This window comes from Oratosquilla oratoria, chromosome 8, assembly GCF_046742065.1.
Source record: "Oratosquilla oratoria isolate Oo_2021 chromosome 8, ASM4674206v1, whole genome shotgun sequence".
NCBI lineage: Eukaryota > Metazoa > Arthropoda > Malacostraca > Stomatopoda > Squillidae > Oratosquilla > Oratosquilla oratoria.
This window is the reverse complement of record NC_134784.1, coordinates 4,485,586-4,512,279: the sequence shown is the minus strand read 5'-3', so window position 1 is coordinate 4,512,279 and position 26,694 is coordinate 4,485,586. Positions and strand designations below refer to the sequence as shown.

Here is a 26,694-nt window from a genome sequence, read left to right as displayed (position 1 = left end):
TATCTTATATATGTGAGATTTCAGACCATGTGTCTGGGACACCATCGGTTTTATAGATCTATAGGGGATCCATCACCATGTCTGGGACAACATTGACACTGAGAGAGTTGCCTGACCATTTATATGGGATGCTTTATATTTTGAAACAGGAAATGTTTCACCATATGTCAAGGACAACCGTGGCATTGTCTCTTAGACATCCCTGACTATTTGTCTGAAACACTTTGGACTTTATAGGAAATGTCTCGCCATATGCCTGACACAACCTCGATATTGCCTCTTAGAGATTCCTGACTATCTGGGATATATTGGACCAGTTACATGTTTAGGAGTTCCCTCACCATATGTCAGAGACAACATTGAGATTGTCTCATAGAGATCCCTGACTATGGGTGATTCCTTACCATATGTCAGAGACAATATTGAGATTTTCTCATAGAGATTCCTGACTATCTATCTGGGATATATTAGACCAGTTACATGTTTAGGAGATCCCTCACCATATGTCAGAGACAACATTGAGATTGTCTCATAGAAATCCCTGACTATGGACGATTCCTTACCATATGTCAGAGGCAACATTGAGATTTTCTCATAGAAATCCCTGACTATTTATGGGAGATCCATTACCATATATCAGAAACACCTCTTGATTTGTATTGTATCCCAGAAATTCCTGGTTGGCTTCATGCATTGAATTACCCTGACTTTGCCCCAAACACTAAGCGTTACATCTTGGGGTCTTAAACTCCTTGTCTAGGGGTCCATTGCCGCCACATTCTGGAGACTTGAAGATTTGTCAGGAGTTCTTGGTGCCAAAAGATCACTAGACGGCTCGCTACTGCAGACATTCTTCATACTTTGTCCAAAGAGCTTTTGGTATTGTGTTAAGAAAATACAAGACTGGTCACGACCCCAGACACTTGTTTTTTCCTCAGAGAATTCTTGATTCGGTCAAAGAACTGGAGGCTCACTGTCCCAGGTACTTGTTATGCATTGTTAAGAGAGGTCTCGATTCTGTCAAAGACTACTGGATGGCTTATCGTTTCAGGCACTTCCCATGTTTTCTGAAGAAATCTCTTGGCACTGTGAAGACCCTCCTGGTGGCTCGGTCTTCTGGTCACACAAAAACCTTTCGAAGAACGCTTAACTGTGTCGTGAGATCTTCTACAAACTCAGTGCCCTGGACACTCCTCAATTGTTGTCAGGAAAGCTCTTGACAGTGCACCAAGGCACCACCCTAAAGAACATAAGACTGGAGAAGACTGCAAAAGACAATTTTTTTTTTATTTAAAGGGGTATTGTGCACTTGTGGGTTACAATCTTTTATTGTACGAATTTCCAAATGTCAGGTCACTTTTGCGTTATATATTGAGAAACCGAATGACGAACTAAGAGAAGTTAAACCTATACGAATATTAGACTCGTTGTTGAAGTGTCCTTAGGGAAGTACAGAAGACTGTAAGCGAAGTCGTCTTCCAGCTTTTCAAATTCACGACAATTGAACAAGAATCTTGACAGTGTGACGGGGTCTTGACGAAGGTACCTCAGCGCAGGAACCGAAGTGAGGACCAACGAAATCGCTTTGTTCGAGGTCCACCTACCGTACATCGCAGTTCTTCCCCTTCGTACTTTAGGCCCAGGTTGAAGTGGCCTCCGTCAGTGTCTTCCAGTTAGGGCCTATGGAAAACTGATTTCTGCAAAATTTCTGCAAAATTTAGGCGTCCTTCTCTCTCTCTTTCTCTCTCTCTCTCTCTCTCTCTCTCTCTCTCTCTCTCTCTCTCTCTCTCTCTCTCTCTCTCTCTCTCTCTCTCTCTCTCTCTCTCTTTCTGAAGAATGGATCTTGGATTAAATAAACGAAAACCTCTTTGACCACTCCAGACCTTCCGCAGTCTTATTTTCTTCTTGATGTCGCTGAATGATATTTATTCAAGTGGACGATGCGACCACTGGATTGGAGATGTTGAAGGACAGTCGGGTCCTGATATAAACATTTTCCCCATGACGACTCCGAGGTCTGCCCACACTCTCCCGGATTTTCTTCTTCTTCTTCTTCTTCTTCTTCTTCTTCTTCTTCTTCTTCTTCTTCTTCTTCTTCTTCTTCTTCTTCTTCTTCTTCTTCTTCTTCTTCTTCTTCTTCTTCTTCTTCTTCTTCTTCTTCTTCTTCTTCTTCTTCTTCTCCACTTCTTCTTCTTCTTCTTCTTCTTCTTCTTCTTCGCCACTTCTTCATGTCTCATTATCTGAGCTCCTTCTCTTCCTCCCTCCTTCCCTAACCTCCTTCTCCTCTTCCTCCTCCCTCCTCCTCCTATCCAACCTTCTCCTCTTTCTCATGTCCCATTACCTAAGGTTTCTCCTCCTCTTCCTGCTCCTCCTCATCATCATCATCGTCCTCGTCCCTCCCTCCCTCCTTCCCTCCTTCCCTCCCTCCCTAACCTCATTTTCTTCCTTCTCCCTCCTATTCACCCCAACCCTCTCTTCCCCCTCCTTCTACTCCTCCTCTTCTCTCCTCCTCCTCCCTCCCTCCCTCCCTACCTCCTTCTCTTCCTTCTCCTTCTTACTCACCCCAACCTTCTTTGCCTCTTCCTCCTCTTCTCTCCTCCTCTTCTCCTCCCTCCCTCTTTCCCTCCCTCCCTCCCTCCCTAACCTCCTCGTCTTCCTTCTCCCTCCTACTTACCCCATCTTTCTCCTCCTCCTCCTCCCACCCTCCCACCCTCCCTCCCTAACCTCCTCTTCCTTCTCCCTCCTACTTACCCCAACCTTCTCTTCCTCCTCATACACATCCTCCCACCTTCCCTCCCTAACCTCCATCTCTTCCTCTTCCTTACCTCCCTTCTGTCTTCTCCTCCGCTTCTTCCTTCTTCTCCCCCTCCATCCTTTCTCCTCTTCTTCCCCCTCCTTATCTTTCTTCACTTCCTCCTCTTCCTTCTCCTCTCTCTCGTCTGACTCCTCTTCCTTCTCCTCCCCCTGTTCCTCCTCCTCTTACTCCTTGTCCTTTACTACGTCCTCCTCCTCTTTCTTCTCCTCCTCCTCCCCATTCTGCTCCTCTTCCTCCTCCTCCTCCTCCTCCATCATTGCACCTCTTCCTCCATACCCCTCCTCCTATTATTCCTCCTCCTCCTCCTCTTCCTCCTCCTCCTTCTTCTCTTACTCCCCCAGACCAATAGGTCTGCTACTGTTCGTTTGATCATGTAACCCCTCCTCTTCCCCATCGTAATTTGCATCCTCTTCTTCTTTTCCTTCTTCTTCTCTTCTTCTTCTCCTCCTTCTTCTTTTTCTCCTTCTTCTTCTTCTTCTTAGGGCGTAGCTTAGCAGCAGAACACGAAAAAACTTGGAGTGGAGACGTCAGACGTGGTAATAAATAGATTGAGGCTCTTTGGCTTCCAGGAATGGTCTCTCTCCATATTGTTAATGATACGCTTCTCCATTTTTTTTTTCTCTTTCTTCTTCTCTTCTCTGTTTGTTCTTTCTTCTCTATTCCTCTGCATCCTCCTTTTCTTCCTTTCTTCTTCCTTTTGTTTTTATTTTTCGTATTTGCTTCCTCCTGCTTTTCATCCTCATCCTCCTTCTCCTCGTCTGCTTCTTCTTCTTCTTCTTTTTCCTCCTTTTTTTCTTTTACATTTTGATGGTCATTTTCTTTTTCCCTCATTTTCTGCATCTCACTTTGACCACCCTCTTTATGTCATCATCGATGACCAGCTATTTCCGTGCTCAACGTGACAGCGATCTCAATGGGACCTTCATTACGAGTCCCCGGATAAAGTTGTAACACGCGAAACGTTGTACCAGTAAAGGCTCCGTCCTCACATTTGGTGTTTCCTTCGATAGAGTCTTCGGAACTCTTCTTGTACCAATAAAGGCTCCGTCCTCACATTTGGTGTTTCTTTCGATAGAGTCTTCGGAACTCTTCTTGTACCAATAAAGGCTCCGTCCTCACATTTGGTGTTTCTTTCGATAGAGTCTTCGGAACTCTTCTTGTACCAGTAAAGGCTCCGTCCTCACATTTGGTGTTTCTTTCGATAGAGTCTTCAGAATTCTTCTTGGGGAACTCTCTTCATCGTTCTCGTTTTTCTTCTTCGCAGAAGAGGCCCTGGTCCTCGTGGACACCGCCGGCTGCGACTGCCCCGAGATGGAGACGCTGGAGGAGCAGAGCAAGGGCAACGCGGGCGAGGCTGCCGTCGTCGCCGCCCACGTCCGCGCCCTCCTGAAAGCGGGACTCCAAGGGCGCCACATCGCGGTCATCACGCCATATAACCTCCAGGTAAGCTCTGAGGTCTTCGGGAGGCTCTGGAACCCGCTTCCTATGTTATAATGTTATTCTTATACTATATAATTTCCAGGAAAAATACTGAATGACCTCGGATACCTACTGTTTCTTTACTCTCACTGGGAGGCTCTGGAACTCGCTTCCTATGTCATATTGTTATTCCTGCACAATGTAATATCCAATGGAAAGTACTGAATGTACATCGAAAACACATGTGCATGAGGGAGCTTAGGCACCTACTCTTTCTTTCCTTTTGAAGGGAGGCTCTGGAACGCTCTTCCTGTGTCATAGTGTTAATCTTACACTATGTAATATCCAGGGGTACTGAATGTACATCCGAAGCACATGTACAGGAGACAGCTCAGACACCTCTTCTCTCTCTCTCTCTCTCTCTCTCTCTCTCTCTCTCTCTCTCTCTCTCTCTCTCTCTCTCTCTCTCTCTCTCTCTCTCTCTCTTTCTCTCCAGAAGGGAGGACCTGGAATGCTCTTCCTTCTGATAGCTTTCCGTCTTTGTTCGAACTGGATTCTTCCAAAAGGAGGGGAAAGTTTAGTACAATCTCCTTGTTGAAAGAACTTAAGTTTGAATTGAGGAGGAAGAGGACGAGGAAGCAAAGGACAAGGAGTAAGAGGAGGAGGAGGAGGAAGAAAAGAAACATAAAGAAGGATGGAGGGGGAGAAGGACGAAGAAGAGGAGAAGGTTAGGGTAAAGGAGGAGGAGGAGGATTTTCTGTATGGATTTATTTTTTAATTGTATACACGTGTATATGCATTAACCTTTTAATACCTTCCGCGCGGTGTATGTGTGTGTGTGTGGGGGGGCTGTCCTGTCCCCAACTGAATGAAATTGTTTGGTGTTAGACCTGTAACGGTGCCGTAGGAGCGAAGTTTAAAAAATAAATTGGATAAAGACAATTTTTATTCATTTATTTATTTATTTGTTGTTTTGTTATTGTTTATTTATTTATTTATTAATTATCCTCCTCCCCCATCTTCATCCTCATCCCTCCCTCTCTCCTTCCCTTCCTAACCTCCTCCTCGTCCTCCTCCTCCTCCTCCTCCTCCCCATCTTTATCCTCATCCATCCGTCCCTCCTTCCCTCCTTCCCTCCCTGACCTCCTCCTGTTCCTCTCATTTTCCTCTTCCTCATCCATCGGCCCTCCCCCAACCTTCTCCTCTTCTTCCTCCTCCTCCTCTTCCTCCTCCTCTTCCTCCTCTTCTTCCTCCTCCACCACCTCCTCTTCCTTTTCCTCCTCCCTATCTTCATCCGTCTCCCACCCTCCCTAACTTCATCCTCTTCCTCCTTCTATTCCTCCTCCTCTTCCCCATCTTCATCTTCATCCCTTCCTAACCTCCTCCTTTTCCTCTTCCTCCTCCCACGGCCTTCCACCTTCTCCTCTTCCTTCTCCTTTTTCTCCTCCTCTTCTTCCTCTTCCACCTCCTCCTCCTCTTCCTTTTCCTCCTTCTCCCCATCTTCATCCTCCTCCCTCCCTCCCAAACCTCCTTCTCTTCCTCCTTTTCCTCTTCCTCCTCTTCTTTCTCATCCTTCCCTAACCTCCTCCTTCTCCTCATTTTCCTCTTCCTCCTCCACCTCCTTCTCTTCCTCCTCATCCTCCCCTAACCTCCTCCTTTTCCTCTTCCTCCTCCCTCGGCCTTCCCCCAACCTTTTCCTCTTCCTTCTCTTTCTCCTCCCCATCTTCATCCTCCTCACTCCTTCCTTCCCTAACCTCCTCCTCTTCCTCCTCCCTCGGCCCTCTCACAACCTCCTTCTCCTCTTCCTCCTGCTCCTCCTCCTCCTCATTTCTCCCCCCTCTTTCTCCTCTTCCTCCTCCTCCTCCCGACTTCGTTATAGACGGAAGAGTCTTTTGTCGGCCCAATGCTTTATCATTGCATGACCTCCTTATGGTTAACGTCTTGGGTACGGCGTGGCCAAGTGATTTGGCACAAGGCTTGGCTTAATAGAGTTTTTTTTTTTTTTTTTTTTTTTTTTTTTTTTTTTTTGGGGGAGCATCCATAGCTCCCCCTCCCTCCCTTCCTCCCAGACCTTCTTCTCTACACCCTTCTCTTTCTCATCTTCCTTCATACTCCCTCCTCCTTTTCCCCCTCCTCTTACTCCATACTCCTTCATCCTCTCCCTCCATCCTTCCTCCTCTTCCTTCTCTTCCTTCATACTCCCTCCTCATCCTACTCCTCTTCCTCCTCCCCTCCATCCTTCCTTCTCTTCCTCGTCCTTTGCTTCCTCCTCTCTCTCTCTCTCTCTCTCTCTCTCTCTCTCTCTCTCTCTCTCTCTCTTTCCCCCACGTAGTTGGTATTGACAAATGTCGTTTTCCAGCCGTGCATAACAATCTTGAATGAGCGAGATAACACGCCCGATCATACAATAGAATATCAAACTAATCCATAAATAGAAGAAGACGAAGAAGAAGAAAAACACGTTTGGTAAAAGTGAAGATAAATAGCTTTATGGCGGCGGCGGCGGCTGCGCTCCAGCCTTGCAGAAGCCACACAGAGGCGCCCGAGTGACCAAGTTGTCAGTCAGGAAGAAGCAGAGGCAGGAGTGGTAGTGTTTTGGACTCGGAACCTCGAACGGGGCGCGGAAGGGGGGAATACTAGCTCTGTTAAAAAAAAAAAAAAAAAAAAAAAAAAATCCCCCCTCCTTAAAAAACCCCTACCTCTCTTTACTGCTACCCCCCCCCCCCCGAGAGGGAACGATTTGTGTCTTGAAAAGCGTAGAAACATGTTAACCCTCTCACTTGGAACAAACGGTCTGGACAACTTAACCGAAATTAAATATATCAAGATATGCTGGCACACTATTTTTTTTTTTTTTTTTTTTTTTTACTTGCATTGTTTTCAAGTGTATGACCTTTTTGAAAGACTTGATGGCCATCCGCCACGTTGTACTTTGGAAACTCAATATATCAATTTTCCATCAGATTTATTTTTGTACTCCAGGCCGGAGCAATTAGGTTTACACTAGTACAACCACGCGTTTATAAAAGGAGCGGATGCAGGGCTCCCTAATCACTATTTAAGTGTGTGTGCGTGTGTGTGTATGTGTGTGTGTGTGTGTGTGTTTATCTTATTGTATTTACTGAATTGTAATATATTGGAAAGAACTACTTTTGTGTTGTAGCGCCTATGTGTGTGTGTGTGTCTGTGTGTGTATTTGCCTACTGTTTGTGTAACATAAGAGCTACACTCATGAGGTACCATCTGTGTGTGTGTCTGTGTCTGTGTCTGTGTATTGTTTTTGTAACATAAGAGGTTACACTCACGAGGTATCTGCGTGTGTGTGTGTTGCCTGTGTTTACTTAATATACAGGAAAGGAGCTACACTTGTAGGGTACTGTGTGTCAACATGTGTGTGTGTGTGTGTGTGTGTGTACATGTGTGTGTGTGTGTGTGTGTGTGTGTGTGTGTGTGTGTGTGTGCGTGTGTGCACATGTGTGTGCTTGTGTTTGTGGGTGTGGGTGTGTGTCTTGGGCCTTCCCCTCACCGGACTTAGCGATTCCCGTGATTGCATGTTGCATTGTATCTCCACCTGCCGTAGTCGTCGTCGTCGTCGTTGTTCAGTAGATTCCTTAAGGCGTTATCACACTGAGCCATTTTTTTCCTCCGATTGTTGGAGCAAATTTGCAACCCGCAGCTTTCGGAAAGGGATCTGATATGCTGAAGGAAAATAATTTTCCTCCAGCATATCAAATGACTTTCTGTGTAAATTTTCGAGAGAACAAAATAGTTTGCCATAGTGATTTTCCGACGGAAAAAGTTCTGGAGGTGGGCTGTACCGCCAATTAATTGGAGGAAAAAATTCACAGTGTGATACGCCTTTGTATGGCTCGTCTCGCTTCATGGCTCTGGTCTTTAGGCGCATCTGTGGATCACATCTCGTTTCCCTGTTCTCCTTTTGTTTCTCCACCTCAGCCTTTATGTGGAGCAGTCTGGCCGTGCCGGAGACTTGGCAGTGAGGGGAGAAAAAACATTTTAATGTTGTGCCCCTCTGAGCTAGATTACTCAACCTAACACCTTTGTCTCTCTCTCTCTCTCTCTCTCTCTCTCTCTCTCTCTCTCTCTCTCTCTCTCCCCTTAGGTCTCTTGTAGTCTCTTTCATTCTTATGTTCTCTCTCTCTCTCTCTCTCTCTCTCTCTCTCTCTCTCTCTCTCTCTCCCTCTCTCTGTCTATCTCACACACACACCTTTCTCTCTCTCTCTCTCTCTGCACTGTAGTTCGTGAGTACGACTTAGGTCTCTTTTTGCAGGTGGAGCTGATCCGCGGCCTGCTGACGGAGGAGCACCCCGAGGTGGAGGTCCGCTCCGTGGACGGGTTCCAAGGGCGCGAGAAGGAGGCCGTGGTCCTCTCCTTAGTCCGCTCCAACGACAAAGGCAAGTCGCCCCTTTTTACCCCCAGATCCTGAGGCCCTCTTCACACTAGCGGTTGAAACCGCCGCGGTTCAGTTACCATGTAAGTCATTGGAGGCGTTCACACAAAGCCGAGCAGATTTTCCTTGACTATGCGGTACCGACGCTAGTGTGAACAGAGCCTTAGGTCATTAATGAACTCTGTGGGGGAGTTTTCCTCATAGTTGTTGTTGAACATTTAGTATGTAATTCGCCAGCTACGTTGAGTTGTTGTTATTATTATTATTATTATTATTATCATCCTCACCTCTATTATTTCATTATTATTGTTATTACTATTATTTTTGTTATCACTGTGTTCTTCCCCAGTGTTAATGCGTTCATTCCGCTAAGATGTTTAATCTAACGGCTGAATAAGTTGTGATCACGAACGATGTTCAAGTGAACAAATCGTGATGCCAGAGGTGCCTCTGATGTCTGTGACCTTACACCAAGAAGCTCTTATTTTTTTTTTTTTTTTTTTTTTTTTTTTTTTTTTTTCTAGTGGAGTAAAATTATAGATCTACATACGTGTATGGGCCTTCTTCACCTCGTAGGGCCTCAATCCTCCACCCAGCGCATCATGCGGTTATCATTGGTCATACAAAAATTGGAAATTTATCAGTTATGTTTTAAGATGAGCCCCGGGTTTGGCGTCCCGGAAAAAAGTCGGTAGTGTGCCAGGTTTTGCACGCGTGCCATGGGTTGCCCACCCCTGTGCAAGGATTTCCAAAGGGTATCGAACCCAGGACGTGATCTTAGGCGAGGTCCAGAAACCGATTGTCAGCCCCTCAGGGTTCCATCTCCGGAAGTAGGTGAAATGGTATCCGCAGGAATTTTTGTAAGGAGGTCAAGAATTTTTGTAGGGTGGTGGTGGGCAAAATTAAGTATATTATTCATAATATAATCAATGGTATACAGCAGGGTTATATCAAGATCCAGACTTCAAATTGACCGCATGGGCATATATTTAAAATGTTATAATATTTACATAATTATCTGCGTGAGTTACGTTTTTACTTTCATCAATTTTACACTGACATAATTTAAAAACTTAACTTAGAATATACTTGAGTATTTAACGAAATCATATGTGACGACTGGAAATTTTCAAACACATACTTCATTTCTTAAAAATAGTCTTAAAAAAACACCCACGCACACCCGTTGAAATCCATTTAAGTTACCCCTTACGTACTTCGTTTTCTATAAGTACCATAGGTTTACTCAGGTTTTCTTTGTCTTGTGATGGATAACATAAAGAAATATGTCAATGTGTGTGTAAGATGTCATAGAAGATTTTATTTTTTATCGCCACGTAAAATTGAGCCCACGTTAAACTAGGTTACATTAGGCTTAGTTTGAACTCATTCTACCTTGAAACAGTGAAAATAACAGCAGATTATGTTTTAATTCTAGAAACACGCAAGCATGGATATTTAACATGAAATTTACTTTGTCCAATAGCTCTTAACCAAACCTAACCTAACCATCTCATGGCGAAAATAGACCTTTCAGTTACAAAAAATAAAATAAAAAATGCTTTTGCGTGATACTGGAACAGAACCCAAATTATTCCTATCTATGTCCCAACATGTGCTCACAGTACAATTATAACAATAGCCCAGATAGACTCATTGACACGGCCACTAGTTTAGTAGTCGTTAGTGGTAGCTTGAAGTTACCCAGCAAGTAAGTGTTGACACTAGGATAGTTTAATAACAATAATATTAAATTTATTGGGCAATAAAACAAATACATCAAATACACTACAGATAAAGAAAAAACACATAGTTCGAAATTACAATAACCATTACCGAAGATAACAAAAAACATGTGAGCTTATTTCCATTGTGGTCCCCATTAGACTTATTCTACACAAAGTTACACAGCCAACATACGGGTTAAGGGTGGCATTGGGCAAATATAGGGCTTGTTTACAAGTCGCTCTTACTGGTGGCTCATCCTATGTTTACTTGCAGGCCAGGTCGGGTTCTTGTCGGAAGACAGAAGGCTGAATGTGGCGGTGACGCGAGCTCGACGCCATGTTGCTGTGATCTGTGACTCGACGACTGTCGGTCAGCACGGGTTCATCAAAAACCTTCTCGATTACATCGCAGAAAATGGACAGGTTCGAACGGCACACGATTACCAGGAAGGTAATGACTTCCAATTTTACTATGCGAGGACATTCTCATTGTGTCGGTAAACTAGGCATTTCTCGCGAGCATGCTAACTGATTTTGCCACTTCGTTAGAGTAGAAACGACTTCGGTTACAATGTTTTGTTTTTAATTTTCCAAATGTCAAATTACCCTTGCTTCATATAGTGAGAAGCTGAATGACAAACTAAGAGAAGTTAAACTTAAAATACGAATGTTAGACACATTGTCGAGATGTTCTTACAGAAGTCTAGAATATTGGAACCGGAGTCGTTTTTACTCGTATGAAGTAGCAAAAGCAAATATACTTATCTAGTGTGCCGCCAATATTAGGTACCTTAACACTCTAGAAAGACGAAGAGTGCGGGGTGATCTAATAGAAGTATTCAAATGTGCCAAGCACTTTAACAAGGGTGGTGCAGGCAAGGTCATCATATTAAGACAACAGGGTAGAACTCATATTAGCAAATTTAAATTGGACAAATTTAAGTTTAAGAAGGAAACAGGCGAGAACTGGTCTACCAACAGACTGTTTAATGAATGGAATAGACTTAATAGCCATATAGTAAGAGCTGAAACTATTGATTGTTTTAAGAGAAGATTAAATAACTTTATGGATAGGACAGGTGGTAATGGACATTGAACTGCCTAGTGTAGGCCTTATGGTCTGTTGCAGTCTCCTCTATTATGTTCTTATGACACAAGGAGACTGGAGACATCTCCATGGGGTTCTACTTCTGTCTGAAAGGTAGAGATGAGATGCTCACCACCCAGAGATCATGTAGGAGGCTGGTAGACAAGTGGGTAGAAAGGGGAGGTAGATGACAAGTGTTATATTTTTATAGTTTATGTATTTATATAATACCCGAAGGCAAGAAGGCAAAGGAGTTGCACAATCTCGCTCCCCACCTAAATGTTTACAAACAGTTGCCGGTGACCCATTGTTGTATAATCATTATTATGTTGATGTAACAATATGTAAACTAAGTCAGTGGTGCATTGATTTCAAGATTGCTTGAGTAAGCAGTATTGCTTACAAATTTGTAACAGCTTATCTGATTGGAGAAAGGGTGAAGGAGGAAATTCAACAGGTTAAGATCATTGGACTAAAGAAATCATGATGTCATTGCAGAACTGACCTAGTAAACAAATTGAGGATTCTTGACAGGAGTCCCTTGGTGTAACTTAGAGAACCAAGTGTATTAACATTCGGGAAGAAAAGAAAGAAAAATTAAGCTCCGTTTAATTCCCCCCCTCTTATACAAAGTAATGAAACTTGGTTAAGTGGGATGATCGGAAGCAAAGGGGCTTCCTACAGATGAAAATAGTGAGTGACTAATCATATGTAACAAAGATAGTAGTGAAAGGAAAATATAAAGTAAAAACACAAAAGAAAGTCGGCCCATAGAGATGACAACAGAGTGGTGAAAGGACCAGAGAGGGGAACAGTGGTGACAGAACTAACAGATCATATCTCCACCTCCTAGTCCTTACTCTCATGGATGTGTAGCCCTATAAGCTGGCACTCACTCCCTAGGCCAGTATTTCTTAATCTGGGGGTGCTGAAATCGATTTTAGAGGGTGCTGGGAAATGCTAAATACATGGCAGTACTACACTTCACCTTATTTTATCCTTGTAGTAACACGATGTTTGCCAAAGTTAGGGGCATGCTGGACTGCCTACACCTCACTACAAGGGTGCTGAGGTTAGAAAAGGTTAAGAAACACTGCCCTAGGCCAAGCTCAGGAGGTGTTTGATTGCTGTGTATAATTATGAATTATGATAGATTAAGGCATAAGATTTATGAAGGAAATGTGAATGATATTTTGATACAGCCCGAAAGGGTTTCTCCCTGTGTTCTCTTTTTCTGTATGAGAGTGCAGAGATTAAATGAGAGTGCACTGATTAAATGAAGCAGCCTTGCTGTGAATATGCTGTGTCTTGCTACACTGCTTCTGACCCAGGGCAGTGTGTGAGATGCAGGGATGACCCGTCATTCAGGAAGAGCCAAGATAAGAGTGAGGGAGAGGGATGAATGGGAGTGGAGTATGTGGGGATGGATTTTATGCCTTTGTTTTTTTGGCTACCTCCCTTGTAAGGGGGAAGTAGCCATTGGTATACGTATGTATGTGAAGGAAATGGTATACAGATGGGATTGGGAGAACAAGTATAACATCAACATGAGATGGTATGGGCATGTTATAAGAGTGAATGGATGTAGACATCCTTAGTAGTTGCAAGAATTGATGGTGCCAGGTGTGAGAGCAAGGGGTAGATTAAGGATATGGTGAATAAAGCCTTAAGGGAACATCGTCAAAATGTTTAAAGAAGTCATCATAGCTTATTGTGCCAGATGGCCAGCCATTCAAGTGTTCTTTCATTAACATTGCCTAGGTCAGTGTTCACTAGATTGGATGAAAGTAGACATAAGCTTAGGACATGGTCAATGTTCATTACATCTTCTCTGCACAAGTGACAATTTTGCGAATAACAGGGAGTGTTGGAGACAAACAGTGACTAAGGTGATGACCTGTTAAATGAGAATGGCAAATTGCTGATGAACTGATAGTACATAAATATAATAATGGTTTTTTCCCCCCTTACAAGGGAGGTAGACAAAAAACAAAGGCATAAAATCCACTCCCACCCATTCTATCCCCACATGCTCCACTCCCATTCAACCCCCTCCCTCCCTTTTATCTTGGCTCCTCCTGGATGATGTGTCATCCCTGCATCTTGCCCACTGCCCTGAGTTAGAAGCAATGTAGCAAGACACTGCACATCCACAGCAAGGATAATGCTAGGAAAGTGGTAAGATACAATTCTGGTTTCATCAAAGCAGGAGTTTAAGGAATATATGTAATGGGAGTAAAAGGGATGAGGATTTCCTCTTCCATGTGTACCAATATCCACTTGAAAATTGCATCAGTCTAACTACTATCCCATAGATGAGGATTCTTTGAGACATTCATACATTATGTGGAATTGAATTTAGAAGCCAAATTCTCAAGTATGAGGTGAGCCAGTTGTTGTTTGTAGATGACATTACACTTGTAGCTGAGTCATAGGAAAGATTGAAGCAGTTAGTAGCAAAGCTAGATAGGATTTGTGAAAGAAAGCTGAAAGTCAATGTGGGCAGAACTAAGGTGATGAGATGTACAAAGGATGAGGGTGGCAGTCAGTGGGAGGTGAATTTAAAAGATGAAAGGATAGAGGAAGTGGAGATGGAAAAGACTTTTTAGTATATGCATGCATGTAAATTCTCATATATTGTTCTTCTTACCTGCCAGCTCTGGACAATACTGAAGTTACCAAGCCAGATCACATCATCTTGAAGTCAAGTGAACCTAAGGCTAAGACAGACAAGACCAAAGGCAAAGGAGGCAGCAGTTCACAGAGGTCTAGACCTACCAAGGAACCTTCAGTAAGACAGAAGGACAAAAAATATTGTCAAAAGACTCTGACTCAGGAAGAGCAGGAGGAGAGGAATGTACACAGGAGAGCTGAGTTTGAAGCTCAGATCAAAGAATTCATATTTTCCAGGGAAATCCAGCTTGTTTTCCCTCCTGACCTGAACTCTTATGAGAGACGACTGGTACATGAGATTGCAGAAGAGCACAAACTCAAGCATGAAAGCACTGGAGAGGACAAGGCAAGGCATATTGTAGTCTCCAAAAAGAATGTGAAAGAGGAGAGGGACTCAAATAAGCATAAAGAGCTCATTGAAGATCTTGCTCAGAACATTGTAGAAAATCATTCCAAGCACAATGGACCAAGATTCCAGAAACCATCGAAGGTGACAAAGGATGAGAAACAGAAGGACCTTATACCTAAGGATGAAGTTGGTGAGATACAAGATGTTGTAGAAGAGGATCCTGAGAAGAGGGTCTGTCATTGTTGTGGCAAAGACATCCTAAAGCAAAATTATGATCTCCATGTCACCCACTGTGAAAAAAGGAAACAGCAACAGCAATCAAAAGAAAATCAGAAGGTTGGTTTAATGATATAGTTATAGATATTTGTATAATTTCTTGCTGATAAGAATTGTTACTTTTAATAGATATTTGTATAAATTTTGCTGATAAGAATTGTCATTTGTGTATTCATTTCATTGTGGAGGTGAGTTACAGAGTAAAGTAAATGAGATGTTTGGAATGAAGTGTAATGAGACAGGTATTCAGGAATTAATACAAAAAGAAGGTTGGATGAAGGAGTGATTGTGCCCACAGCACTGTACAGAGCAGACATGAAATGTAAGAAAGATTGAAATGAATAGACTAAATGTTTTTGAACGAAGTGTCTGAGAAATGCAGTAGGTGTTTTAAGAATGAATAGAATGAGAAATGTGGAGATTGGACCAAGAATGGGCGTTGAAGAAAACTACTTGATTGAGTAGACAAGAGAATGTTGAAGTTGTGTGGACATAAAGGAAGAATAAAGGAGAAACAACTAGTGAAGTGTATGGGAACTATAGAAGTAAGTGAATTGAGCCTGAGAGGAAGACTTAGAACAAGATGGATTGATGAGATGAAAAGAGCTTTAGATGCACGTGGTCTGTCAATAGAGCTTGAAAGATAATGCTAGAGATGTGAATGTGTGAAGGGAGATCGGGAATGGATGAGTGAATGACAATCCGGAGGGATGTTCCCCATATCTATTCTATAGAGGAGTGAAGGAGGAAGAGCCTTCTGGTAGAGTAGTGAGAGCAAAACAGCTTTTGGTGTTGGAAGAGTAACTCTGTGACCCCTAAGATGCTGAGCTTTTTGCTGATTGCGTTAACTAGATAGTTCTCTAGAGTGAGATGTTCTCTATTCAGTTCAACATGAAATATATCTCATTTCAAAGCTCATATCAACCATGAGTATTTGTAGTTAGGAAGTATCTATCACCCAAGTAATTACTTGCTGATATGTAAGAAAGATTTGCAAAGAAGTACACATTATAGTAATGTATATCTTCATCAGAATCATTTCTAATTTCCAGTCAGAGGATTCCTCTGTACGAAAGAAGACAAAGAAAACAAAAGGTAAAGATAAAAAGCAGGATAAGGAGGAAGATTTTGATGATTTGATTGCTTCATTCACAAAGGTAGGGCTTATCTTTGGTCTTTTATTATTATGTTTTGAACTGATTAATGTGAGTTCAGTATCCATGTCTGATTTTTTTTCTTGTCTTTCCGTCTTTATAAAGATGTATATACCATATTATAGAACTTTTCTCTCTCCTCAACCACCATCTGACTACCCCCATCTCTCTCCTTCCTTCTCCTTCTCTCTACCTCCTTTTCTCCCACCCTTTCTCTCTCTTTCTCTCTCTTTCTTTCTTTCTCTCAGGATGTATTTTCCTCCAAAGAGTACTGTGTATGAATGTTAATTTTCTCCTCCTCTTACATTTCATCCATGCAGAAAGACAATACCTGCTCTATGTCGAAATGTAAAGTGGCCACATCCATCATCTTCCAACAGTGCCACTTTTGCCAAAAAACTTTCTGCCTCGCTCACCACATGGCTGAAGTGCATGGCTGTGGTGATCAGGCCCGTGCAGAGGCCAGGAAGGTTTGTTCAGTTTGCTGCATATGTTTTGACTCGTAGTCATGAGGTGACAGTTACCTTCAACTAGAGGTTGACTCTAGGTGTAATAGGACCTCCATTGATTTTTTTTTTTTTTTTTTTTTTCTCCATTCAGGGTTTGTATTAAAATGCTACCATGTTGAAAAGGTGAACTGTAAAATAAGGTATTGATTTACCACATGCATTGTAGTGATATACTCTTAAGACATTATTCTCGCCAATATAAGATTTTTTCAGCAGAACATCACTTTAGTGAAGTGGTTGGGACTGCTATGATTAAAGTCTATACAGTAATGGCATACTTTAAATATTTATTCTAGTTATTACAAGGTTATTTTGTTCAGCTCAGGGAATGCCATCACATATGAACTTTGAAGAGCTTAATTAGACCATAATGAATTTAGTTAGTTGATAATGGCAAAATAATGACAAAATAGATGAGTGACTTTTGACATGGGTAGTTCCCTCCTTCCTAACATTTTCTTTTTCTTGTCAGATGATTGTACGAGAGGGTGTGCTCTATCCTGGGAGTGGCATTCCATCTAAAAAGCCTGATCCAACCAAGCGCGTTCATTTACAGCGGAAGCTAGACAAGAAGTTAGAAGATATGGAGGGTAAAAGGAAACAAAAGAAACCTGGAAAGGAAAATGAACAGACTTAACACAGCCATTATATAGGAAATTCATTGTGATGTGACTTAAATGCGCATAAGAAAACCCTCTTTGCAATCAAAAGTAGACTTGGGAAGTTAGATTCTGTACCTCAGTGGAGATTCATCTTCTTCAGAGATATTTACGAATTTACCAGTACTGCTTGTAAGTTGGATTTTCTGCAGCGTTGTTATGGCCCCTTCATGCTGAATTGGAAAAGCCTACTCTTTTTATCTGTGTTTAAATGGATTACTTGTGGCAAGGGAGTTATACAAATATAACAGTATATATTTTTGTATAATATACAGAAGCCCAAAGGTAAAAAAGACCATAAAAACAACTAGCCTACATGCCTGCATTCTGCAATACCTTAATGGTATTAAAAGTGTCCAGCCATTCAACTGAATAAGAGTTTTTTTTTTTTTTCTTTCTTTCTTTCTTAAGAGTAAGTGTGCTTGAGTTTTTCTTTCAGGTTGTGATATTATGTCATGATTCATATGGAAACATAAAAGGTGATGAATAAAAATCTGGCCTTAGAGTAGATTTTATAGTGAAGCCAGTTTTGGTTGTCAGGATTGAAAGAGGCTTTGAGTAAGAGGGGAATGTCTGTTGATCAAGGAAGAGAGAAGGCAGGGGATAGGGATGAGTGGAGAATGGCTGTGTATAGATGATATTTTGATGCAGCCCAAAAGGATTTAATTCCTGTCTTTTCTCTTTTCTGTGTCTGTTGAGCAAGAAAAAGAGAAGGGGGGAGTGGTTGTGTGCGGATGATATTTTGACGCAGCCCGCGTCTTCCCTAATTTCCGCATGAGGAGACAGAGAGGGAGGTTGCCATGTAAGTGAATCAGCCTTGCTGTAGATGTGCTGCATCTTACTGCATTGCAGTAGGCTGGAGACAGGGATGACCCTTCATCCACAAGGAGTTATGATAAGAGAGAAACAAGGGTGGTGGATTGGGTGGGAATGGGTGTGTGTCTTTGATTTGGCTAACTCCCTTATAAGGGGGAAAAAGCCTTTGGTATATAGATAGATTGAAATAACACCTCAACTACAAATTTTATTCTAAGCTTAGAGGATTTTTTTCATCTTAGGATACATTTCCTCAGTGAAAGATTGTATATTTATCTCAATTAATTTTTTCAATACAGTGATGTGCCCAACAATATTACACTGGAGGCAACTGTACTTACTACTACAGATTTTATTCTGGCTAACACCAGACAATTTTATTAATCTTGGGAGATTTCATTGTAGAAAAAGGATTAATGTTCATTTTTCATACTATCTAAAGATCTTTATTAGAATTAATATTGGAAGCTCGCTAGCCGAGCAGGTCAGAGTGTCACTGCTTCCAGTGGAGATTGAGGTGATGTTAATTCAAACCCTGCCACCAGTGAGTTGGACCAAGGGCATGGTTCATTAAATTCCACACTACAAAGTCCTTTATAAGGAGCAACATCCTAACCACCTGGCAGGGGAGTTTGTGACGTTAAATTGAATTAGTGAATCACTATTGGAAGCTTTGGAAGCAGTGTTTAAAGTGATTTAAATTTACTGTCTGTGTGAGCCTACAACTTTAACCTCTTCAATATGAGTGGAATACTTGCGCACAGCTGCCTGATGTGTGATGATTCAATGATGCATCGCAATACACACATTATGAAATATAAAGTTACAGCTGTAATACTTGTTCTCTTTCACCCTGAATGTTTATAACCACAGAAAATGCAATCAAGTTTGTTCACAGAATACAGGGGTCACTCAGCTACAACTACAAAAACAAATATAATCAGGATGCTGATGCCAGCATCCTCGCATTCACACTCGCACCTCATGACACCAACATTGGCGTCATTATCTGGAAAGGGTCAATGGAGGGAAAGATTTTTCCAGTTAAGTGGAATCATTTGGCATTACTTTCAATAAAACTTGTAATTGTAATAACATTTCTCACAGGGTTATTTGAAATAGTGCTCAACCTTTTGAAGAGTGGAGGTTTCTTTTATCCAGATGAAATTGTCTGGCATTGACCAAAATAAAACTGTTTTGCAATGTCACCCAACTTTTTTCACAGGAGGCCAGATACCTTAGAGAATAATAGGCACAGGCCTCATAACCATTTTGTTCAATACAATTAATTGAATAGACAATTTTTTTTTTTTTTTTTTTTTAGAAAAATAATAGTTTTTCAGCAATTCTTTTTTATATGTACATTGTGGTGGTGGGCTGGACAAACTATAACCTCAAGGGCTGTAGTTTGGTGACCCCAGATCTACTCACTACCTTTGGACACTTTATGGGATTTGATGGTGCAAATATCAAACAGTTGTGTTTAGCTTTGAGAAAACTCTAAATTTAACAATCTCAATTAGTTAAGACCTCATTCAAGTCACTGGCTACCCTGCATCTGGATAAAATATTTTACATTTACGGCAGCAAAATCTACACAGCAGTCCATACTGCTGAATGGGTTCAGTAATACATCAGCGATAAAATCATAAAAATGAGCTGAGAGGATCTCATTGAATGATTGTAAGGCAAATATATGAAATGAATAAATTCAACAGTTAAGTTTTGTTTTATTTACTTGTAACTTTAAGTTTCTTTGTCACTTAATAAGCATACTCTTCATCCTATCTGCTGTAGCAGCAGTCCAACATTTTTTTCTGAATAATATTGTGTGGTGGAGAGAGTTACCAATGTGGTTATGTTAAACAATATGGAAATATTTACTGTGTTTATTATTTCAAATCAGCCATGACTAGCCACTACATGAGGTGAACACCATCTTAGGGATTAAGTATTACATATGCAATAAAGAGAAGAATGACTATACTATGACACATAACACATATACCCACTATAAGTAACTATAAGTAAAGAGAAGAATTACTACAATTGTGCAGCATCATAAACAAACAAATGGTTTATGCTCACATCCATCCACTCTCACCAATTACAGACTTCTGCCTAACACTCTTCCCTCCTTTACCTCCTTTTCAACATCGTCCATACACATGTTGTTGAACACCCATGGCAACTTCATGCAACTCTAATGTAGCCCCATCTTCACCTCAAACCATTGGACAAATTTAGGTTTAACCACTTCAGTTTGAGTCAAGTTCTTGTGTGCAGCATTGGCTGCCATATGTACAATTCATCACGTTACTTGCATTATGAAATATAGTCGCTGCTGTATTACTCATTCTCTTTTACTCTGAGTAATAATAAACATAGAAAATTATGATCAAACCATTTCACAGAATCGGGGTAACTCGTGTACAACCACAAAAAATATATAATCAAGATGCCGACACCAGCATTCTTGTGTACCCACTCACACCTCATGATGCCTATGTACACATCATCATACTGACCTGGTTAAGAAGGAAATGGTCAATAACTAGTTTACCAACAGAGTGGTGGACAAATGTAATAGACTTAGTAATCATGCAGTGAGTGATGAAACAAGTAGTTGTTTTAAGAGAAGCATAGATATCTTTATGGATAGGGATGACAGGTGGTAAGGGACATGAAACTGCCTAGTGTAGGCCTTATGGTCTCTTGCACTCTCTTTAATTCTTATGTTCTTACTCTCTCCATTTCCGACCCTTGTATATGTTCTACTATTCATATAAAAACTTTTGAATGCCCTCAACAAACCACCACCTATCCCATACAACTGCAACACACTCCACAACACCTCTGTCTACCCTGTCATAAACCTTCATCAAGTTCATGAATGCCTGAGAGACATCCATACCCTTTACCAAAAACTTTTTGCATATCTGTCCCATTCATGGATGGTAAATGGGGGTGGAATGGGTGGGAGTGTAATTATGCATTTTGACTTTGGCTACCTCCCTTGTAAGGGGGAAAAAGCCCTTGGTATATGTATGTATGCATGTCTTACTGTAAATACATGTCAACACATCCCATTCCTCACTTGAACCTACACTTCTCTTCCCCAATTACTCCCTCTGTTCTCCAAATTCCCTAAGTTAGAACCCTTGTATACACCTTACCAACTGTGCTTAACAGGCAGGTTTCTCTAAAATTACTACATTCATATTTGTCCTTCCCTGTTTGATTTATATTGAAATTGCATGAATTCCTTCACTCCACTGGTATACTTCCTTCCCTTAGACACACATTAAACAAGCTCTCCAACCTTTTCAGTGTAATTGCACCTTTTGTTAGACACTCCACATAACTATCAGCCCACCTAGGTCCCTCTCCAGCTTTCCTCTCTTTCAGTACTACTTGTATCTCCTTTTCATCTATATCATTATCACTCTCCTTTCCCAACATATTGATTTCCTGGTATCTCCCACTGCTACAATCGAAGCTCCTCTACAGTCAGTAACTTCTTGAAATATCCACTCGTGTTCCTTTCAATGCTTTTGCTTTTAAAGGATTACAACATACATACACACATTTGCCAGAGGATTTTTCCCCCTACACGGGGGGTAGCCAAAAAGAAAAAGGCATAGAAACCACTCCCACCCATTCCATTTCCTATATATTCCACTCCCCTCCACCCTCCTCCCTCCCTCTTATCTTGGTACCTCCTGGGTGATGGGTCATCCCTGCATTCTGTACACTGCCTTGGGTCAGAAGCAGTGTCACAAGACACAGCACATCCACAGCAAGGCCGCCTCATAAATTTGGCGACCCCCCCCCCTTTCCATCCCCTCATGCAGAAAAGGAGAAGATGGGGAGAAATCCCTTCGGGCTGCGTCAATTTTTTTCTCATACATATTTACTCACCCCCCCATCCCCCACCCACTCCCCCTCATGCATCACAGCATCATCTATACACAAACCCTCTCCATTCACCCCTATCCTCTGTGCTCTCCCATCCTTCCTCAACAGACATTCCTCTCTTTTGTAATGCCCCTTTCACCCCATCCATCCATCTCATCCTAGGACACCCCCTCATATTCACTCCTTCCACCTCTGCCCTCCACACTTCTTTTACTAATCTTTCTTCACTCATTCTTTCCATGTGTCCAAACCATCCAAATACTCTTTCATCAAACCTATCTCCCAGTTCCCTTTCCACCCCTGTTCTCCTCCTCACCTCCTCATTTCTCACTCTATCCAGCCTAGTAACCCCTATCATACTTCTCAGACATTTCATCTCAAACACATTCAATCTCCTTCTCTCTTCCTCTCTTATGTTCCATGTTTTTGCCCCGTACAAAGGATTACAAAGGAAGAGTATATGAACAGGACATCTTTTGGTCTATAACTAGGTCAGATGCTAAGAATAAATGGGCAAATGAAGAAATAAAGAATCAAGTGAACCAAATAATTGGCAGGCATTTCAGCATATTGGTTAGGTGTTTATCTAAATGAATCTTAAAGTTTCAAACATCTGACCATCAGCTCCCTCTACCCTCTCCTCTCCACCCAACTCATCTCCGTACACTCTTTTAATTTCCTTTCAAATCGTCTCTTTGTTCTTTCTAAAGTTCTCAACACATCCAAGCTTGCGTCTGCTCTTCTCTTAGCCTTCCTCCCTATGTATTTTGCTTCTGCTCTCTTTACCCTGTACCTCTGATATGTTTCCTTATTTCTTGTTTGTAACCATTCTTCATATTAATCAATGAATCAGCCATTCTAAGCAGAGCCCTTACATGCCTAAGTGCCACCCCAGGGGGGCAAAGTTCTCAGTGACGCCTCTCCCCCATCACCACTTCCCATCTCCACCATCCCTTACAGCCTGTTTTAGCTATTGGCTTGTGAAATAATTAAACAGATTTTAAAATTTGTATTTAATGTCCCTATTGCAGAAAGGATAAGGGGAAAATATTTCATATTTTGTTGACTAATGCAAAATTCGTATATTACAGTGAAATATTCAGGGCTCCTTTGACCTTTTTTTTATTATAATTATTTTGTCAGCCTTATGGGCAGCATATCCAGACTGGAATTGCCTCCCCCCTAAATGTGCTATCCCAGGGCATATGCCCCCCATGTGAGATTCCTGATTCTAAGTCTACTGCTGAACAAAGGCCTCTCTCATACTATTCCATGACCCATGCAACTATGGCAACCTCTGTCATGTCACTCCTACAAACTTCTGTATCTCATCTCTTCACCTCCTGTCTGGTCTCCCTCTTGCACGCTTCCCCTCTCATGGCATCCCCTCAGTAACACACTTGTTCCTTTGCATATAATTTGTTCACACTAACTTACCTGCCCAATTCCCTTTCATATGCTTGCCTCTTTTCTGCCATCTCGTTTTAATTTTCTTCATTCACTGCCTTTCCTTCTGTTCACTCCCATCCTCCTCATCCCACACACTGTTTTTGTGCACTTAGCAACCACTTCCTCCTTGAAATAATGAATGTTCATTCTTCCTCTACTCCTGTTTCCCCTTTATTTTTCATTGCATATTATACTTCTCTCAATTCTGCAGGGCTTTTTTTTTTTTTTTTTTTTTTTAACTTGTTCATTTTCAGCACCTCTGTGCCTCCCTCCATTTTCTTATTTCTCCACTTTACATTCACATTTTTTTCTTTCTTTTTATGGGAGTGGCTGCATGTCTTTGACTTGGCTACCTCCCTTATAAGGGGGAGAAAGCCCTTTGTATATAGACAGATAGACATTCACTCTTGATCTCCGTGAGTGGATACTGGTCTCCATTTATATAATTGTACTGTATAACTGGTCTGTAGTGGTGTCACCAATGCTTTTAACTTATTGCCTATATAAAACTTTTACTCAATACCTCAAATGTGATACTTATAAAACCATACAGCAGTGGTTCTTAACCTTTTTTAGCTGCGACTCAAAATCCTGTCCAAATTGACCATGGCGACCATTACCTTCATGAAAATTTTTATTTAAATGATAAAATACAAAGGGATTTAATGTACTATATAGTGGTAACCAGGAGAAGAGTAGGAAGAGTTTTGGATGTACATGTTCCTAGGGGAGAGAGTGGTGGAATATCAGATCATTTTTTGGTAGAAGTTAGTTGACAATGGAGGATAGTGGAGAAAGAGGAAATGGACATAAGGTAGGGAGGTGCTTAGAGTAAACTGCTTTGATAAGAAAGAAAAGGAGGAGTACAAGAAGAAGCTGAGAGAGGAGTGGGAGGGAGTGAAGGATAGAGTAGAACTAGGAATGGGGATGTTTCAAAGAGGGAGTCACAAGGTGTGCAAAGATGGTGTGTGGAACAAGGGGGATGGGAGGAAATAGAAGGAAGGGTAGTGAGTGGTGGGTTGATGAAGCAAAGAAGGTTGTAGAAGAGAACATCCGAGCATTCACAGATTGGTTGCTAAATAGGATGAGATAATCATATGAGAGGTACAAAGAAAAGAGAAGTAAAGCATAAAGGAGACGAAGAGGAGAGCAGATGTGAAATGGGGTAAGAACATGACAGAAAAATTTGAAAGTAATAAAAAGATGTTTTGGAAGGAAATTAAGAGATGAAGGGGAGGTGAATCAAGTAGAGAAGAAAAGGTAAAAGGTGTAGATGGAGAGATGATAATGGAAGAGACAGCAGTAAGAGGAAGATGGGCAGAGTATTTTAGGGAGTTGCTAAATGTGAAGGAGGATAGGGGGGAAAGGCAGTTACAGTGGGAAGCACTAAGAAAATGACCATGACGAATAAGGAAAATGGAGGAGAAATAAAGAAAGATAAGGTGAAAGCAAATATTAAAATGATGAGACCAGGTAAGCCATTTGGGTTAAATGGGTGTCATGTAGAGTGTCTAAAAAAGGGAAGTACAGTGATGGTGGCTGGTGAGGTTGTTTAATGTTTGTCTAAAAAGAGTAGAGTGCCGGAGGACTGGAGGAGTGCCTCTATAGTTCCACTTTAAAAGGGGAAAGGTGACAAGTGTGAGTGTAGTAGTTTCAGAGGGATCAGTTCGTTGAGTGTAGTTGGGAAGGCTTATGGGAGGTTTTTGATTGAGAGGATTAGGAGAGGAACAGAGGGAGTGATTGGTGAAGAACAGTGTCAATTTAGGATAGGTAGGGGTTGTATGGATCAAACTTTTGTGGTAAGGCAGATATGTGAGAAAGATTTAGGAAAAGGTAAGGATGTTTTTTGGGCCTTATTGGATCTGGAAATGGCTTATGACAGGGTAGACAGGAAGGCACTGTGGGAGCTATTGCAGATATATGGTATAGGAGGAAAGCTGTTAAGAGCAGTTTAAGATTTTTTGAGTACTAGAATATGTTTTAGAATTAGAAATGGAGATAGTGGTTTGAGGTAAAGGTAGGACTGTGCCAGGGATGCGTTTTGTCACCTTGGCTGTTCAATTTATACATGAATGGGGTGATGCGAGAGGTAAACACAAGGGTAATGGGCCGGGTATTGGAAATGGTTAAAGAAAATGGAGAAAAGTGGGAGATAAGCCAGTTGTTGTTTGCTGATAACCCTGCACTTGTGGTAGGATCAGAGGAGGGATTGAGGAAGTTAGTGACAGAGTTTGGGAAGGTGTGCAAAAGAAGGAAGTTGAAGATAAATGTGGGTAAAAGGTGTTGAGATATACAAGGCAGCAACTTGAAAGTGAGTATTAAGGGAGAGAAGCTGGAGGAAGTGGATAGCTTTAGATAATTGAATGTGAATGTGGCGGGAAAGGGAGGAGTAGAGGTGGAGGTAGAATGTAGGTTGAGAGAAGCAAGTAAATGCCTGAGGGGATTAAAAACTGTAATGAGAAATAGACATTTGGGAATGGATACTAAGAGGAGATTGTATGAAGGAGTGATCATGCCGACAGCACTGTATGAGGCAGAAACATAGAATAAAGAGAGTTGGGAGATGCAAGGATGACCATCTTCCAGGAGGAGCCAAGAAAAGAGGGAGGGAGGGGTGGTGAATAGGAGCTAAGTATGTGGGGATGAAATGGTTGGGAGTGGATTTATACCTTTTACTTTGGCTACCTCCCTTGTAAGGGGGGAAAAACCTGTTGGTATATGTATTATTATTATCATTATTATAATTATAAGGAAGCTCACTGGCTGAGCGGATTAGGGCGTCGTTACTTGCGGTGAAGGTCGAAGTGAAGGCGGTTCGAATCCTGCCACCGGCGAAGTTGAACCAAGGGCATGGTTCATTAAATTCCACGCTACAAAGCCCTCTGTGAGGGGCACCGTCCTAGCCTCCCGATAGGGGGGGGAGTGTGTGACGTAAAACCATATCATCATCATCATCATTATTATCATTATTATCATTATTTCTCTTTATTTCCCACATTCTTCCTTTCTCTTTCTCTATCCTTCTGTGCCTTTTTCTCTCTTTCTCTCTCTCCCTCTCTTAATCATCTCACTCTTTCATATTCACCCTCTCTCATTCCCTCTCCCCAACTCTCTCATATTTTAATTGTTTTTCTCTTCTTCGTGGTCCCTCACCCCTCGGGAAATGAGTTTCATAATTTAGTTGTTGATGAGGAGAAGAAGAACAAGAAGAATAAAAAAACATGTGGAAGAAAAAGAAGAAAAGAAAAAGATGAAGAAGGAGGTAAATAATAAAAAGAAGAAGAAAGAGGTAAAGAATAAATAGAAGAAGAAGAAGGTAAAGAATAAAAAGAAGAAGAAGAAGAAAGTAAAAAATAAAGAAGAAGAAGAAGAGACCTTCTTTGAAGTATTGAACCGAGTAGACGGAGGGGAAGGGAGGGAGGGAGGGAGGGGAGA

The 26,694-nt window shown here is 41.6% G+C and overlaps 1 protein-coding gene across 1 annotated transcript in view; it reads left to right on the top strand.

Moving 5' to 3' along the window:
- Positions 1-19,604, top strand: part of LOC143027558 (DNA-binding protein SMUBP-2-like) — a 208,907-nt gene extending 189,303 nt beyond the window's left edge. The window contains exons 12-18 of the mRNA XM_076188869.1: positions 4,080-4,258; positions 8,523-8,646; positions 10,644-10,820; positions 14,114-14,814; positions 15,807-15,911; positions 16,229-16,378; positions 16,890-19,604. Coding sequence (XP_076044984.1) covers positions 4,080-4,258; positions 8,523-8,646; positions 10,644-10,820; positions 14,114-14,814; positions 15,807-15,911; positions 16,229-16,378; positions 16,890-17,054 — 1,601 coding nt within the window. The 3' untranslated portion in view covers positions 17,055-19,604. The remainder of the gene's footprint in view (positions 1-4,079; positions 4,259-8,522; positions 8,647-10,643; positions 10,821-14,113; positions 14,815-15,806; positions 15,912-16,228; positions 16,379-16,889) is intronic.
- The last annotated feature ends 7,090 nt before the right edge of the window (positions 19,605-26,694 follow it).